General features: G+C 38.0%; 1 protein-coding gene across 1 annotated transcript in view; it reads right to left on the bottom strand.

The window, feature by feature from the left end:
- Positions 1 to 10,283, bottom strand: part of ptprna (protein tyrosine phosphatase receptor type Na) — a 35,773-nt gene extending 25,490 nt beyond the window's left edge. The window contains exons 1-2 of the mRNA XM_041807894.1: positions 9,764 to 10,283; positions 540 to 590 (exon numbers count right to left, since the gene is read on the bottom strand). Coding sequence (XP_041663828.1) covers positions 540 to 590; positions 9,764 to 9,839 — 127 coding nt within the window. The 5' untranslated portion in view covers positions 9,840 to 10,283. The remainder of the gene's footprint in view (positions 1 to 539; positions 591 to 9,763) is intronic.
- Positions 10,284 to 16,145: the final 5,862 nt, after the last annotated feature.

Genomic DNA, 16,145 nt, shown 5'->3' with positions numbered 1-16,145 from the left:
TATTTGTTGGTGATTCAAGAACAAGCTTGATTGTTTACAGCTGAAGCTTCAGCCAGAGAGACGGGGCTCAGACTTCAAATCAAACTCAGCCTCTCAGATGTGCTCAAACACGGCGTCTGCGGCGTGCTCGCCAGTCCCTCCTGTCTCCTGTCCAATGGCTGCGCGTGTGCGTAAGTGCAATTTCCACAGACAAGTGCGTAAGCGTGTGTCAGTGACTCATCGCTGTATTAGCACAACAACTGAGGGGGTGTCGACCTCACCGTGATGTCAGTGTTACTATGGAGACTGGGGGAGCGGGGGAGGGGCTTGGCTACAGACGGGGAAACTGAGAGGGGCAGGTGAAGGGAGGAAAAATCTTTGACGTGTGTTTGTGTATTTTTATAGACATTATTGGTGTCAGCATCTTAGTTTGCAGCCGTCTGTGTGTGTTTTTGTGCTGCAGTAGACGAAGGAAAGGATTAATAAAACTTTATAAGCAGGTTTGATAGAGACACGATGTTTGCTGGAGCAATTACAGAACCTGTGTGTGCATTCCTCACCATCCGAGCAGAACTGATCCCTCGTGCACAGCTTTCTCTCAAACAGGCAACCTGAAAGAGAGAGACACAAAACCGACAGGTAGTCAGAGTAAAATCTCTCCACTCTGTTCCATGGCAACCACTGCTGTAATTCACATCTGAAGAGGCTGAAATGAGAGCAAAACAAAGGGAGCCTAACCTTGGATTACTCACTGTAATAAGCTTCAAATGCACTGAGGAGAGGTTTAGATTTAAATGCAGCTATTGTCAGAGCCTACCTTCACTGCGCTTACAAACCATTAGAGCTTTATATAATCAAGGACGTTTACAGCCCCCTCAGAGAGGAGCCAGTCATCAGCGTCACACCTGCAGCTCAACAAGTAGGCATTTGATTTCACTGGAAAAGGTTTAACTCGCTTCAAATGCTCCAACAGATCTATCTGATAAGCATTATTACATCTTTTTCGTTTTTTGCATTTGAAGTATGTGCATTAGTTCATGAGCTGGCTCGTCCAATAAGCTACAGCTTGTCACATGTATTTCATTTTCGGCTGTTCCTGCAGTGAGGATGGCCTTGGGATGTGGCGCATCGTGAGAATTAGCAGGTGGTAGGGAACAGATAGTGCCTGGACATGGACAGAATAAAACAGGGATACTTTCAGCAGTCTTTTTCTCACCGGTCATAGCTCAGAAGGAAACATTTGGGTCCTTTCTGCAGACAAAAATATGCACATGAATGGATGAAAACCACTGGTGAATGTGGGAAATTAAATCTCAGGTATAACACGACTACAGTAAATAACAATAAAAACAAAAGAGAGCAGGTTGCCTTAGATGAAGAGACAGTTTTTACCACAAGTCTGTACTTTTGTAGGGGTAACACTGATAAAGCATGTACGTTTTCTTAAACTGTTCAACCAGAGAACAGATTTTGATTTTACTGTCTGTAGCCGATGCATTCTGATGAACAAAACCTGGTGTGGAGAATCAGCCTTCTCGGTTAAAGGATCATAACTTTGTAATGATCTTTGAGCTAAAATGCAGCACAGTTTAAAGCTTTTAGAAAAAAAATATTACATGTATTATCTTATTTTTTTTTCTTGCTTTCCCTTATTTCAAACTACCTTCTAAAAGTCTCCTGTGGACCAGTGCTGAAAATGACCACTCTGCTTTAAACACAAAGAACGGAGCACCAAGGCAGCACTGATGTTTCTGTATGTCCATGTTAACTAGAGAAAAGAGAAAATAATACATAAAAAATACTATTTTACATAGTATATTGGATTAAATCAGGCTCTACATACTACAGCTGAATAGTAGGACTTTGTTTTACAATGCTACTCGGCAAGATTATCACAGTTAACTCAAACTAACTAAATTACTAAAATTAAAATGTAAAAACAATTTTAGCTAACTGGAACTACATAAAACTAAGCTTTACAAAATAATGAACTGAATGTCTGAATACTGAATATCAGTTATCGGTCACGTCACAACTAATAATCAGTATTGATATCGGCCCTGAATATCGGTTGTCCCTTTATATAAACTAATAAAAAACTGAACTGAAATTTAAAAACAGAAATAAAAACTAAAACTAAAACTAAAACTAAACCTAAAGAAAAATCCCAAACTATTATTACTGTTCCGCTCATCGATCAGCTTCATGAAGAGCTACAGTCAGAAAACTTTATCAACGTTCTCTAAAATTAATAATCTGAGTAAAATACTCTGTCTTTTGTAAATATGGAAGCCTAAGAGGACCAGGAGCATCTATTTTACTTTGTTTTTGTCTGATAATGAATAAATGCCATTGGTTTTCTAGAGATCCTGACTTATTTACCTCATTATCTCTCCATAAAAACACGCCTGTTTCATGATGAGTTCATTTTAGTTGTTTACTCAAGAAATCTCCAAATTCTTAAACTGCAATAGCAAAATTAATAAGTGAAGATGTTAAGAAAAACTCATTTTTTGTTTCTATTTTTAAACGGAGAAAAATAAAATCCATTTCTACTTTAGACTTACAAAAAATACATATTTTGTCATTCATGCATTTCTTCCAATTTCTTGTGCATGGCAAAAAAATAAAAAATAAAAAAAATAATTAAAGGTGCAGTGTGAGATATTTAACCTAACAGCATTTAGCTGAACAAATCTGGTAAAAATGGACCAATACACCTAAACATAAGCCTGTTTAAATACATGTTTAGTCACCTGAATTTATAAAATGGTTTAATTTTTAAACATTTTATTCAGACATAGAGAAAATCCCTGTCAGGGGCTCTGCTATCATGGATTTATGCATCTTGCATAAAATAAACAGATATGCATTTTTTAGTCTACTTGCCACAGTTATTTATTTATTTATTTGTTTATTTGTTTGTTTATTTGTAAAGGGACCATGTACAATAAAAAAATATAAACGTTTCCGTTTGATGCATTGTACCAGAGTTAGCTTAAAGCTTACTTACAATTATTAATAATTTATATATCATTAATAAAGTGAGTGATGCAATCTTAACCCCTTAAAGCCTGAAAACACAAATAATAGCCAGAAAAATTTTTTTTTGGAACTGAAATGTTCATTTTACTTTCTACTGTAATTTTAAAAAATCCATAAAATTTAACAAATATATTTCTAGTATCTCATTTTATTCATTGGGTGTTTTTGGTAACTGATAATCCACTTGAGGGCATTTTCATCATTTATCAGATTGTATTCAGAAGTTTTTGTGAGTAATTTATTCGGCATATTGATTAGATAGAGGTATCATAAAAGTATCTATCAAATATGCAACAACAGGTGTTAAGGGGTTAAAATTTGACTGGTAGATGCCCCTTATATTCCCCCTATTTTACACACTGCACCTTTTAAAGATAAATTACTGTGCAGTCCACACGCAATCCTGAAAACTTCCTGAAGTGCTTGTTCTTTCTGCAGTTTTCATTTCTGTCAGTGGTGTGGGGGAGGGGAGAAGCACAGGGAAAATTCAGCCATTAGTCAGGGTGAAAAACTGCTAAATGTGTTCACACATGCACCTTTCTGAGGTAAATTTAGGAACAGTTCTTTACAACAGGGCTACACTTAATGCAAAGAGCTCTGAATAACAAATACTAACAGAACATCTTTGTTTATTCCTGGTTCAGTCAGTCTCAAACAACCACTCTGTTATCAAATTAAACCTGACTACAGTCTAGTGATAGTTTTTATGAGTTATATTGTGGTATGGTTGTTTTGTGTGATTTGATGCTATTTGTTGCTTTTTAAAATATTTTTCAGCTCCATCAGAAAACACAAATGTATATTTATGCATTGGTTCCAGCCATGAGGGATCTCCATCTGCAGCACACCGAGGCTTTCAGAGGCGCTGACATTCACATCAGCTGACAGGGCGTTGTTTTTAAATGTCAATCCTAGTCATCAAACTCTGATTTTCCTCTCTGGAACAAACATCTGGTGATCTTAGTCATGGAGCTACAATAAAGAAACATCAAATGTTTATCCTGCTATGTTATACTGCAGTGGAGCTCAGTTGACCTATCACACAGTGTCTGTCATAGCAACAAGCTGTCGGCCTCAGAGGAAACGTCATGCTGAGCTGTCAGCTGTGACAAACGTCACATCGTTTCTGTGAGAAGAGACGGTCTGATTTCTGGATGATAGGAGTGTACGCTCAGATACAGAGATGGAGGATGTGGGAGACGTTAATGGATGAAGCGTCAGTGGTCCCTGTCCATGGTGCTGAAATCTCCACATCTGCAGAGCGGCGTCCCACCATGCAGACTTTATAATAACCACAGAGGCTGTAAAATAGTCCGAGACTACTGCAGGAATCAGCATCCTACATTCACTGTTGATTGTTTTAGTGGATGGGGACGGTGTTTTAGTCCAACTAGGGGCGGGAGTTTGGAAGAAACCTGCCAACTCCAGCATCTATAGTGTTAACGATTATACATACATAACGATTAATCACTACGTATGTATAAGAACATACATACATGGGCATATATACATATATATATATATATATATATATATATATATATATCTATATTAGTGCTGTCAAATGATAAAAAATTTTAATCAGATTAATCACAGGGTTGCTGTGGATTAATTTCAAGTAATCATGATTAAATATCATTCATTTTTAATAGGGATGCACCGATTGCAATTTTCTGGCCAATCACCAATTTTTAAAGAGCCCGACCCGCCGATTCTGATTTTGGCCGATACGGATGTTTTTTTTTTTTTATAACTGACACCTTCAATGTTCCAATCTTATTTTATGGAAAAACATCGAACAATACCCGTGAAACAATACAAACGTGTTGTTTTAACTGCACATGAGGTAGTTCTCTCAAATATAAGTGTAAAGTTCAGAGCATTGCTGTCCAAACTACTAAATTATATCAGTTCCTTTAGTCTTTCATTTTTCACACTTTAGTAGGTAGAGGTAGATAAGATCGGTGGATCAGATCGGTTTGATATCTAAGTATCGGCCGATCGCCGATCCCCCAAAATTAAGGAAATTGGTGTCGATCGATCAGTTGGCCAATCACTCGGTGCATCCCTAATTTTTTAATCTATATTAATGGCGTTTCATCTAGAGGGTCAATGTGCTGTTCAGCGTCTTCCACATCGAGTTGGTTGGTCACTACCGGATCAACGGCCCATTTGCTCATGTGCAGCGGTGTGCTCAACGGCAACCCTACTTGGACAAACTACCCAAAATGCATTGCCAGAGACGTTTTAGGGATTTTGAGTCAATCTGCACGGTAGATGGTTTAATTTTGTTAAAATTTTTAACCAGATTAATCATGATGATGGATTAATCCACATTAACGCGTTTATTTAGACAACTCTAATATTTACAGTGCTTAACAAATTAATAGCAAGTATATTTTTTATTCATTTGTGTGGTAGACAGTCTCCTTAAAAAGGGGTTCAAATTGCTTTTGTTAAAAACAAAGATAAAATGGGTTAAAATGGTTAGAATAGGTTAATAATGGCAAAAATGGTGGAAAAGGTGGTGCAATTGGATTTTAAAAGTAGCTGATACTGGTTAGAAGTGATAAAGTTGGCAAAAAATAAGCAAAAAAGTGGAAAAAATTGCTTAAAGCAGCAAAAACGTGCATAGATAGTGGTAAGGGGAATTAAAAAGTGGCTGAAATGACTTTAAATTGGCAAAAAATGGGTGGAAAATTTGGTGAAATGGGATGAAAAATTGATATAAACTGGAAAAAAGATTTAACTAAGAGAGAAATATGGGCAGAAATTGGCAGAAATGGATTAAACTGGCAAATATGAGCATATCAAATAGTGACTGAAACGGGTGTAAAATGTGCTAAAAAGTGGTTAATAGAGGCAATAATGGGTCAACAGAGCCAACAACAGGTGTAAAGTGGCAAGACTTGGTTAAGAAGAGGTAAAAACAGGCAGAAAAAAAGTGTTGGAAAGGGTGTGAAATGGGAAAAAATGGGTTTTAAGTTGCAAATATGTGTTAACATTGGCAAAATCAGTGGGAAAAAGTGAAAAAAAACAGGTTAAAATTGAGCAAAATTGGTGTAAAGTGGCAACAATATCATTTAAAATATTCTTAGGGCATCTTGTGACCCCCTCTCAGCATTTCGCGACCCCCATGGAGGTCCCGACCCCAATGTTGAAAACCACTGGTTTAGCGAATGACAATGGCAACATTCATGAAGCCCTATTCATGTTAATGACAGGTGTCATGTGGGGATTATGACAGCATAATGTCAGTCTTATGCATAAAACTTCAAACAAAGTGTTACCCTACATCGCTGACTGTAGTGCGGTTTAATGTAATTTTTTATTAAACTATACTTCAGTGGTGTTGACCTTTCTCAGTCTCCCTCTGAATTACTGAACACTTCCCTGACCCCACCTACACATGTCAGACTCACAGATTTAGACATGATGTCTGCAGAGAAACCTTAGGAGGAAACAGAAGCCATCTTTGTGTGAAAGTCTGAAAGGACAGATGGAGTAACAGTGAGCGCACTGGTTGATTCCCTGGATTGATTTCTAATTAAGCTGGTTCAATGCATCAGTCTGGGACAGGGGCTCTCAACCTTTTCAGCCAGAGACCCCCAAAATAAAGGTGCCAGAGACCAGGGACCCCCAAAATAAAGGAGCCAGAGACAGGGGACCCCCAAAATAAAGGTGCCAGAGACAGGGGACCCCCAAAATAAAGGTGCCAGAGACAGGGGACCCCCAAAATAAAGGTGCCAGAGACAGGGGACCCCCAAAATAAAGGTGCCAGAGACAGGGGACCCCCAAAATAAAGGTGCCAGAGACAGGGGACCCCCAAAATAAAGGTGCCAGAGACCAGAGACCCCCAAAATAAAGGTGCCAGAGACCAGGGACCCCCAAAATAAAGGTGCCAGAGACAGGGGACCCCCAAAATAAAGGTGCCAGAGACAGGGGACCCCCAAAATAAAGGTGCCAGAGACCAGGGACCCCCAAAATAAAGGTGCCAGAGACAGGGGACCCCCCCAAAAAAAGGTACCAGAGACCGGGAACCCCCAAAACAAAGGTGCCAGGAACGAGGAACCCCCAAATTAAAGGTGCCACAGACCGGGGACCCAAAAATAAAGGTTCCATCCTACAGGGTACCCCATAATAAAGGTGCCAGACACCAGAGACCCCCAAAAAAAGGTACTAGAGATCGGGGACCCCCAAAACAAAGGTGCCAGGAACGAGGGACCCCCAAATTAAAGGTACTAGAGATCGGGGACCCCCAAAACAAAGGTGCCAGGAACGAGGGACCCCCAAATTAAAGGTGCCAGAGACCAGGGGCCTGCATAATAAAGGTGCCAGAGACCGGGGACCCCCAAAATAAAGGTACCAGAGACCGGGGACCCCCAAATAAAGGTACCAGAGACCAGGGACCCCCAAAATAAAGGTGCCAGAGACAGGGGACCCCCAAAATAAAGGAGCCAGAGACAGGGGACCCCCAAAATAAAGGTGCCAGAGACAGGGGACCCCCAAAATAAAGGTGCCAGAGACCAGGGACCCCCAAAATAAAGGTGCCAGAGACAGGGGACCCCCAAAATAAAGGTGCCAGAGACAGGGGACCCCCAAAATAAAGGTGCCAGAGACAGGGGACCCCCAAAATAAAGGTGCCAGAGACAGGGGACCCCCAAAATAAAGGTGCCAGAGACCAGGGACCCCCAAAATAAAGGAGCCAGAGACAGGGGACCCCCCAAAATAAAGATGCCAGAGACAGGGGACCCCCAAAATAAAGGTGCCAGAGACAGGGAACCCCCAAAATAAAAGACTCCCACTGCACCTGAAGGTGGTTGAACAGCCATGAACAGTCTAGAATAGTCATGTGGAGACAAGGCCGTCCATTAGGGGGATAAAGGAGGAGGTTTCTGGGACCCAGCCTAACCAGGGGACCATGGAGATCAGAAAAACCATGGTCCATTGAGAAGTTAAGCTGTGAAAACCATATTTTATATTTAACCTGAACCACTCTAATCAAAGGAACAAATATCTCTATCTATTAATTTGTGTAGTAAATTGCCTGCTAAAAATGAAAACAACTTTTGTTAAAAACATATTTAAAATGGGTGAAAAATTGTTTAAATTAGTTAATAATGGGAAAAAAATGGTGTAAAAGATGTTGAAATTGTATTTTTAAAGAACATAAATGGGTTAGAAGTGGCAAAAACAACCAAAATGGATTTAAATGATAAAAACGGGCACAAAAAGTGGTAAAAAGGTTTAAAAAGTTGCTTAAATGGTTTTAAAGTGCAAGAAATTGGGAAAATGAAGTGGACTGGGATGAAAAACTTTATGTAAAATGGCATAAATGGGATAATTGTGGTTAAAATGGCCAAAAAGGGTGCAAAAATTTGTTAACAGTGGCAATAATGGGTCAACCATCGGCAGAAATAGGGCTGAACAATTTGGGAGAATAATCTAATTACCATTGTTTTTTTAACCCAATATTGCAATTGATATTTAATATGTGATTATTTCTTAAGTTTCTCATCTCACGCATTTGACAACAAAAACAAGTAATAGTTAATTCTTTATTAAAACACAGTATTAGAGTAAACTAGGGCAGAACAATTTTTAAAAAAATGTCTAATTGTGATGATTTTTCTCTCATTTTGCAAATTTAAACTGAACTGTTGTATTAAAGGAATGATGATTTTTATATAATTCCTATATTTAATAAGATAAACACACAAAAATGAAGACAACAGGGTTTTTCTGTACACTTCTAAAAATATGGCACCAGAATGACTGCATGATATTTAAAGCATAACATCTCTGCTGCAAAAAAGTTCTTAACTGGTAATTTGACACACATTTCAGGTTAAAGGAATATTGCACCTTCTGCAGTTTGAAAACTGCAGCAGGCCATATTGTGATTTAATCTAATTTGTGATTAATTGCCCAGCCCTAGGCAGACAGCGTCAAGAATTGATTCACAAGCGACAAAAACAGGCAGAAAAAAGTGGTGGAAAGGTATAAAATTAACACAAATGGGTTTTAAGTGGAAAAATGTGCAAATATTGTCAAAATTAGTGTCAAAAAGTGATGAAAAGGGGTTCAAATTTGGTAGATTTGGTGTAAAGTGGTAACAGTGTAATTTTAAAAAATATTCAGTTTTTTAAGGCATCTAGTGACCCCACTCTCAGTGTCTCGCAATCCCCAATGGGGTCCCCAACCCCAAGGTTGAGAACCCCTGATCTAGGGAATGTACAAGGAATGTAATTACATCCTTTAAAAACATCCAAAGGGAAATATCCGAGGTAAAACATTCCTGCTGCACTTTAAATAAATAAATAAAAGAGCAGATATCAGAGATGCACCGTCCTGGACATCAGTGAACTCTGATCTTCACACTAGTCTTTAATTCAAGCACCAAGCAGCTCATTAAACCAGTAGCTCTGATTAAAAGGAGGTTTTATCTGCTAGATGTGATGCTGGCTCTGAGTTGCAGGTGACTTTTTGATTCTGTTTTCCTGTGAATGAGGAAAAGAATGAATGTGCATCCTCCAGCTCTTCCTCAGCTCAGAGCCCACATCTCTGACATTACTGACACTTTAGAGAGAATCCAGAGTTAAAGAGCAGCAGGATCCCTGATGTCAGTCACATTAGAGCCCTCTAAAGATGCTGTCCTCATGAACGGAGTCAGAAACATCATGTACCTGTGAGAATATCAGCTCTACAGGAGCATCTCCTCGTCCTCTCATCCTCTTACCGTATTTCTCTGACGTCCCCGGTTGGCACAGCACGGTGAACAGCAGCAGGACTCGCCATGGTTTCAGGTGGACCATGATCCCAGCGGTGGAGGAGGAACAGGGACACGGATTCTCTGCTTTGCTCCCTCTGCTCTTCTTTTACATCCCCGGCTTGTTGTTGAGACCGCTACCTGTGTCTCCAGCTCACATCACACAGCCAGCAGACGAGACACGAGAAAAACCGCCAAAAATGTCAGAAAAAAACTAAATTTTCATTCTGAGAAACAGGCGGGGCGAGGGGAGGGGGAGGAAGAGGATGAGGAGGGTACAGCAGCGTAGTATCGACCCACGACGACAGCAGATCAGCAGGAAATAACGTACCTCCGACCAGTGTGGAGGGAGGGGGGGTGACGTCATCACGGCGCTCAAACACAGAGGGTTTCAGTGAATTAAAACCAAACGACGTCACACATTTATAACTCAGAAACGCGCGAGCATGCACGCAAAACGTGACGGTAACAGCAGCCCTGTCCAATCAGAGAGCTCCGTAGCAGGTGTTCACAGGTACAGCAGAGCCACTGGGCTAATGTTAGCCTGTTAGTACCAGGTAGCTAGGCTCCTGTCTAACTTAATGGTTCTCAGCCTGTGAGGCGGGCCTCCTCTGGGGGGCGCCACAGAGCTCCAGGAGAGGCGGGAACCACAAACCTGAAAAAAGGTGATTTGGAGCTAAATGGATAAACTTACAGTTCCTATAGAGACTGTGCTAAAGAGCAGTGTTACTCAACCAAAGAGCCACATGATTGGAAATACCTGAATCTAGGAAAGAGGCAAAAACAGCTGGAAGTAGCAGGAGAAATAGGTTAAAGGTGGTAAAAATGGACAAAAAGCAGCAAAAATGGCTGAAAATGGGAAGGAAGGTAGAAAAATGGCTACTGAGTAGCAGAAATGGGTAATAAGTGACAAAAAAATGAGTGGAAAAAGACTAAAATAGGAAAAAAAAAGCAGTCAAGAGTGGCAAAAATGGTCTCAAAAAGAGGAAACAAGTGGTATGTAATGGCAAAGGGCAGTTAAAATGAACAAAAAGTGGCAAAAAAAAAAATTGTGTAAAAGGGCAAAAAATGGGAAAAAATGTGAAAACTGGAAACAAGTGGTATTTAATGGCAAAGAGAAACTTAAATGGACAAAGACTTGCAAAAAATGGTAAAAAAGAAGGGCAAAAAATGGGATAAAAGCAGCAAAAATTCAGAGAAAGTGGCAAAAAGACGTGAAAATTAGCAAAAAAATTGGGCAAAAAGGGATTTTTAATGATTAAAGGTAGCTCAAATGGGCAAAAAGGTGAAAAAGGGCAAAAATAGGATAAAAGTGGGAGAAATGGGGAAAAGTGGCAAAAACAGCTGGAAGTAGCAGTAAAAATAGGTAAAAGGTGGTAAAAATGGTCAAAAAGCAAAAATGGGTGTGGGGGTGAGTGGGGGTCCACGGATGGATCATTTCTTCTTAGGGGAGGCTCACTCTCACACACTTTAAAAACCCCTGCTCTGTTGTAAAGTTAAGCTGTGATATCAATATGTTAGACTGAATCTGAAAAATAACCACTCTTATCAATGAGACAAATCTCTTTTTTAAATCATTTGTGTAGTCTTTAGCCTTCTTAAAATTTAAATCCATTCTGTTACAAAAAATGAATTAAAATGGGTTAAAATGGAAAAAAATTGGTTAATAATGGCAGAAAATGGTGGAAAAGGTGGTGAAGTTTGATCTTTAAAGTAGCAGAAATAGGTTAGAAGTGGCAAAAAATATATAAGAAGGGCAAAAATTGCAAAAATGTGTTTCAGCAGTAAAAAAGAGCATAAAAATAGAAGTAAAAGGGAATGAAAAAGTGGCTGAAAAGGCTTTAAATTGGCCAAAAAAAAAGAGAGGTGAAAATGTGATGAAATGGGAAGAAAAATCGATACAAAACTGGCAAAAAAGGTCTGGCTGAGAAAGAAAAAGGAGGCAGATATTGGCAGAAATCGTTTAAATTGACAAAATGGCCATATCAGATAGACAGATGTGCTTAAAATGGGAAAAATTGTGCACAAAAAGTGGTAAAATGTGGTGAATAGCGGCAATAATGGGTCAGCAGAGGCAACATTTGGCTTAAGTGGCAAGAACTGGTTTAGAAGTGGCAAAAAAAAAAAGGCAGAAAAAAAGTGTAGGAAAGGGTTAAAATGTGGAAATGAAGTGTTGACGGCAAAACTGTGTTGAAATTTGTGTAAAGTGGCAACAGAATTCTTTTTCTTTTTTTAGGTAATCTAGAGACCCCCTCTTACTGTCTCGCGACCCCAAAGGGGGTCCCGACCTCAAGGTTGAGAACCACTGCTCTAACTCAAGGAAAGCTGTAGATCATGTCTGCTGTAGTCTCACTGCTCTAACTGAATACACGGTTTGAAAAACCTTTTTCTTTAAACCCCGCCCCTTTCTTGTTTGATTATGAAGTGAAGGCCTGAAGGTTCATGTCTAAAGGTGCCACACAGCTAACTCTGCTGTTATCTCACATGTCTGGTAAATCTGAGTTTGATGTTTTTTCATTGGACTTTAATCCCTTAAAGATGCACTGACTTCAGCTGACAGCCAAGAAAGTGGCGTTAAATAGCGGTCCTCCAGCTCCCCCTGGTGTCTGTGATGTGCTACTGCCTCCGTTTAAACGGCCTGTTTTCATTGCAGAGCAGTGATGCTCAACCCCTGGCTCTGGAGCCACAGGAGGCTCTTCAATGTCTTTCCTTGAAAAGAAAATCTGCCCTCAGAAATAATCCATTTCAAGTCACATTATTTAGTTTCCCACACTCACAGAGTAACTGTCAAACTTAACTGTCAACCTCTAGTTTTTCTATTTCCATGGCCCTTATGTGCAATTTTTTTTGCTACTTTTATTCCATTTTTACTGCTTTAGCCCTTTTTTACCACTTCTCTTGGAGACTCTTATCCTGCTTTTGCAATTTTTTACCCTTTTTTTTTTTGCCCTTTTCCCACTTTTCACCCATTCAAGCTGCATTTTGCAACTAAATCCCACCTATTTCCTTTTTGCCACTCTTTGATGCTTTTTGCCCATTTTCCTGCTTTTTGCTGATTTCTGCGCATCACTTTTCACTCATTTTTTGCCAGTTTTGCCACTTTTGGACCATTTTTACCACCTAGAACTCATTTTTTCCCAGTTCTCATCCATTTCTGCCACTTTCTGCCCTTTAATGCCATTTTTTTGTTTGACACTTTTATCCTGCTTTTTGCAGTTTTTTGCCCCTTTTTGCCGATCTTTGCCACTTCTCACCCATTTTTGACCCTTTTTGCCACCATTAACTTATTTTAATTGCCACCTCTGACCTCTTAGATTGTGGCTCTTGCAAATGTATTTTTCAATACTTTGGCTCTTGGGTGGAGCAGGGCTGACTAACACTACACTAGAGTAAGGGTTAGTCTGATGCTGATATAGCTAAACAGGCTTATTTTAAAAATCATGGGAGTTTTAATGTTACCAAATATGATTGGAAGTTTAGTTTAACCCTTTATAGGGCTCTCACTGAAAAAGTTTAAAATTCAAAATTTAAGCCCTAGAATATTATTGTTGGACATCCAATGACACACACATGTATACTAGGGCTGTCACCACATCGGATTTTAACTTCACCATTATCCTGGGCAAAAATGTTACCATGATGATATTATCACGATATCAATAAAAATGTCAATAATAATGGGACAAATAATCACATTTATCTTTAACTTTATTTATATTGTGTTCTCTCTTTGGCAGATGAGTTACACTCAGATTCACTCTAAGGTGGAATGAGTGTGTGGTAACAGGGGGTTCTTAAATATTTCAATTATATTATTTTATTTTAAAGATAGGCAGTTATTTTCTTAATTATTGTTTTATTTAAAGATAGGCAGTTATTTTCTTAATTATTATTTTATTTTAAAGATAGGCAGTTATTTCCTTAATTATTATTTTATTTTAAAGATAGGCAGTTATTTCCTTTATTATTATTTTATTTTAAAGATAGGCAGTTATTTTCTTAATTATTATTTTATTTTAAAGATAGGCAGTTATTTACTTAATTATTATTTTATTTTAAAGATAGGCAGTTATTTTCTTAATTATTATTTTATTTTAAAGATAGGCAGTTATTTTCTTAATTATTATTTTATTTTAAAGATAGGCAGTTATTTCCTTAATTATTATTTTATTTTAAAGATAGGCAGTTATTTCCTTAATTATTATTTTATTTTAAAGATAGGCAGTTATTTCCTTAATTATTATTTTATTTTAAAGATAGGCAGTTATTTCCTTAATTATTATTTTATTTTAAAGATAGGCAGTTATTTTCTTAATTATTATTTTATTTTAAAGATAGGCAGTTATTTCCTTAATTATTGTTTTATTTTAAAGATAGGCAGTTATTTTCTTAATTATTATTTTATTTTAAAGATAGGCAGTTATTTTCTTAATTATTATTTTATTTTAAAGATAGGCAGTTATTTTCTTAATTATTATTTTATTTTAAAGATAGGCAGTTATTTCCTTAATTATTATTTTACTTTAAAGATAGGCAGTTATTTCCTTAATTATTATTTTATTTTAAAGATAGGCAGTTATTTCCTTAATTATTATTTTATTTTAAAGATAGGCAGTTATTTCCTTAATTATTATTTTATTTTAAAGATAGGCAGTTATTTCCTTAATTATTATTTTATTTTAAAGATAGGCAGTTATTTTCTTAATTATTATTTTATTTTAAAGATAGGCAGTTATTTCCTTAATTATTGTTTTATTTTAAAGATAGGCAGTTATTTTCTTAATTATTATTTTATTTTAAAGATAGGCAGTTATTTTCTTAATTATTATTTTATTTTAAAGATAGGCAGTTATTTTCTTAATTATTATTTTATTTTAAAGATAGGCAGTTATTTCCTTAATTATTATTTTACTTTAAAGATAGGCAGTTATTTCCTTAATTATTATTTTATTTTAAAGATAGGCAGTTATTTTCTTAATTATTATTTTATTTTAAAGATAGGCAGTTATTTTCTTAATTATTATTTTATTTTAAAGATAGGCAGTTATTTTCTTAATTATTATTTTATTTTAAAGATAGGCAGTTATTTCCTTAATTATTATTTTATTTTAAAGATAGGCAGTTGCACAATGAATATGGCATATTTGAGAAGGCTTTTATTTTGAAATCTTACATCAGATTGCCTTGGTGTACGCTGTGCGACTTCAAGCCGACCGTACGACGGTTGTGGCAGAATGTCATCTCATACTGTGTGACTGATGTCAGGACGGATTGTGACAGAAACCTGCAGAGTTTCCTTTTTAAAAAGTCTGAGGGTCTGAGGGTGAAGTGTTTCCAGTCATAGTCTCTCTCTCTCTCTCCCGTCTCTCTCTCTCTACCCCCCCCCCGTCTCACACACACAGACAGCACCATGTGTGTGTCAGCTGAAGGTCCACAGATAGGAATATTTCCTGCTCGTTTATTACCTTCATCACAGCAGGAAAGTCATTCTAGCTGTTGTCATGGTAATTTATGACGCTGTCTGACAGTTATTTCTGTTTGCGTTTCTGCTCTCACTGTGAAGAGACTGGAGTCGTACGACCAAAATATCAAACGTGCCAGAAATCCTCACGACCAGTCGGTAGCGGGTCGTAAGGTTGTACGACGGGCTGTGGTCGGCCGTCATACGCTTCTGTACACAACACGAGAAATGGCGCCCGGTCCGACTGAGAGTCACATGACTCCAAATTGGTGGCTGAATGGCACGTAAATCGTACAGCGAACACACGGCTTAACTAAAACCACAGAGCAGTTCATCTCAGTCCAGTCTGTTGTTAGCTGATGTCTCTGCCTTTATTAAAGTTAACAGTCAGTTAAATGCTGTTTTTTTCTTCACTGAGGTAAATTTACCAAACCTATCAGCCTCAGTGGTCTATGATCACTGAAGCATCAGAGACTGGAGACAGGAAACAGACTTTTGCTCTTCTCTGGGCCAGAACCAGGCAGCTGCTCTGATCATGAGGTCAACATAAGGTCAAGGGGCGGGGCTAATGGCATGAGTGCTTTCCTTCAATCAGATTGTATTTCTCCTGAGTGGGTGTGGCTTCAGCTCATTCAACAGACACGCCCACACCATCCTGGAGCAGATTTTACTGCCTCATTTTCATGATTTTGAAGTTTAATTTTATAAACTTAGAGATGTTTGTCCTGACTGAAATTTGACCTGGAGGTTGATAACGCAGCGAGCTGTCATACAACAAACATAAATACAAAACTCATTTTGAGATAAAACCTCATATTTTTTTCTGCTCTGGTGCAATCAGTCAGACTAACAGATGTCTATACTGTTAAATGGAGAACCAGAATCTTCTAA

This window comes from Cheilinus undulatus, linkage group 15 (assembly GCF_018320785.1).
Source record: "Cheilinus undulatus linkage group 15, ASM1832078v1, whole genome shotgun sequence".
Lineage (NCBI taxonomy): Eukaryota > Metazoa > Chordata > Actinopteri > Labriformes > Labridae > Cheilinus > Cheilinus undulatus.
This window is presented reverse-complemented; position numbering and strand designations above follow the sequence as displayed.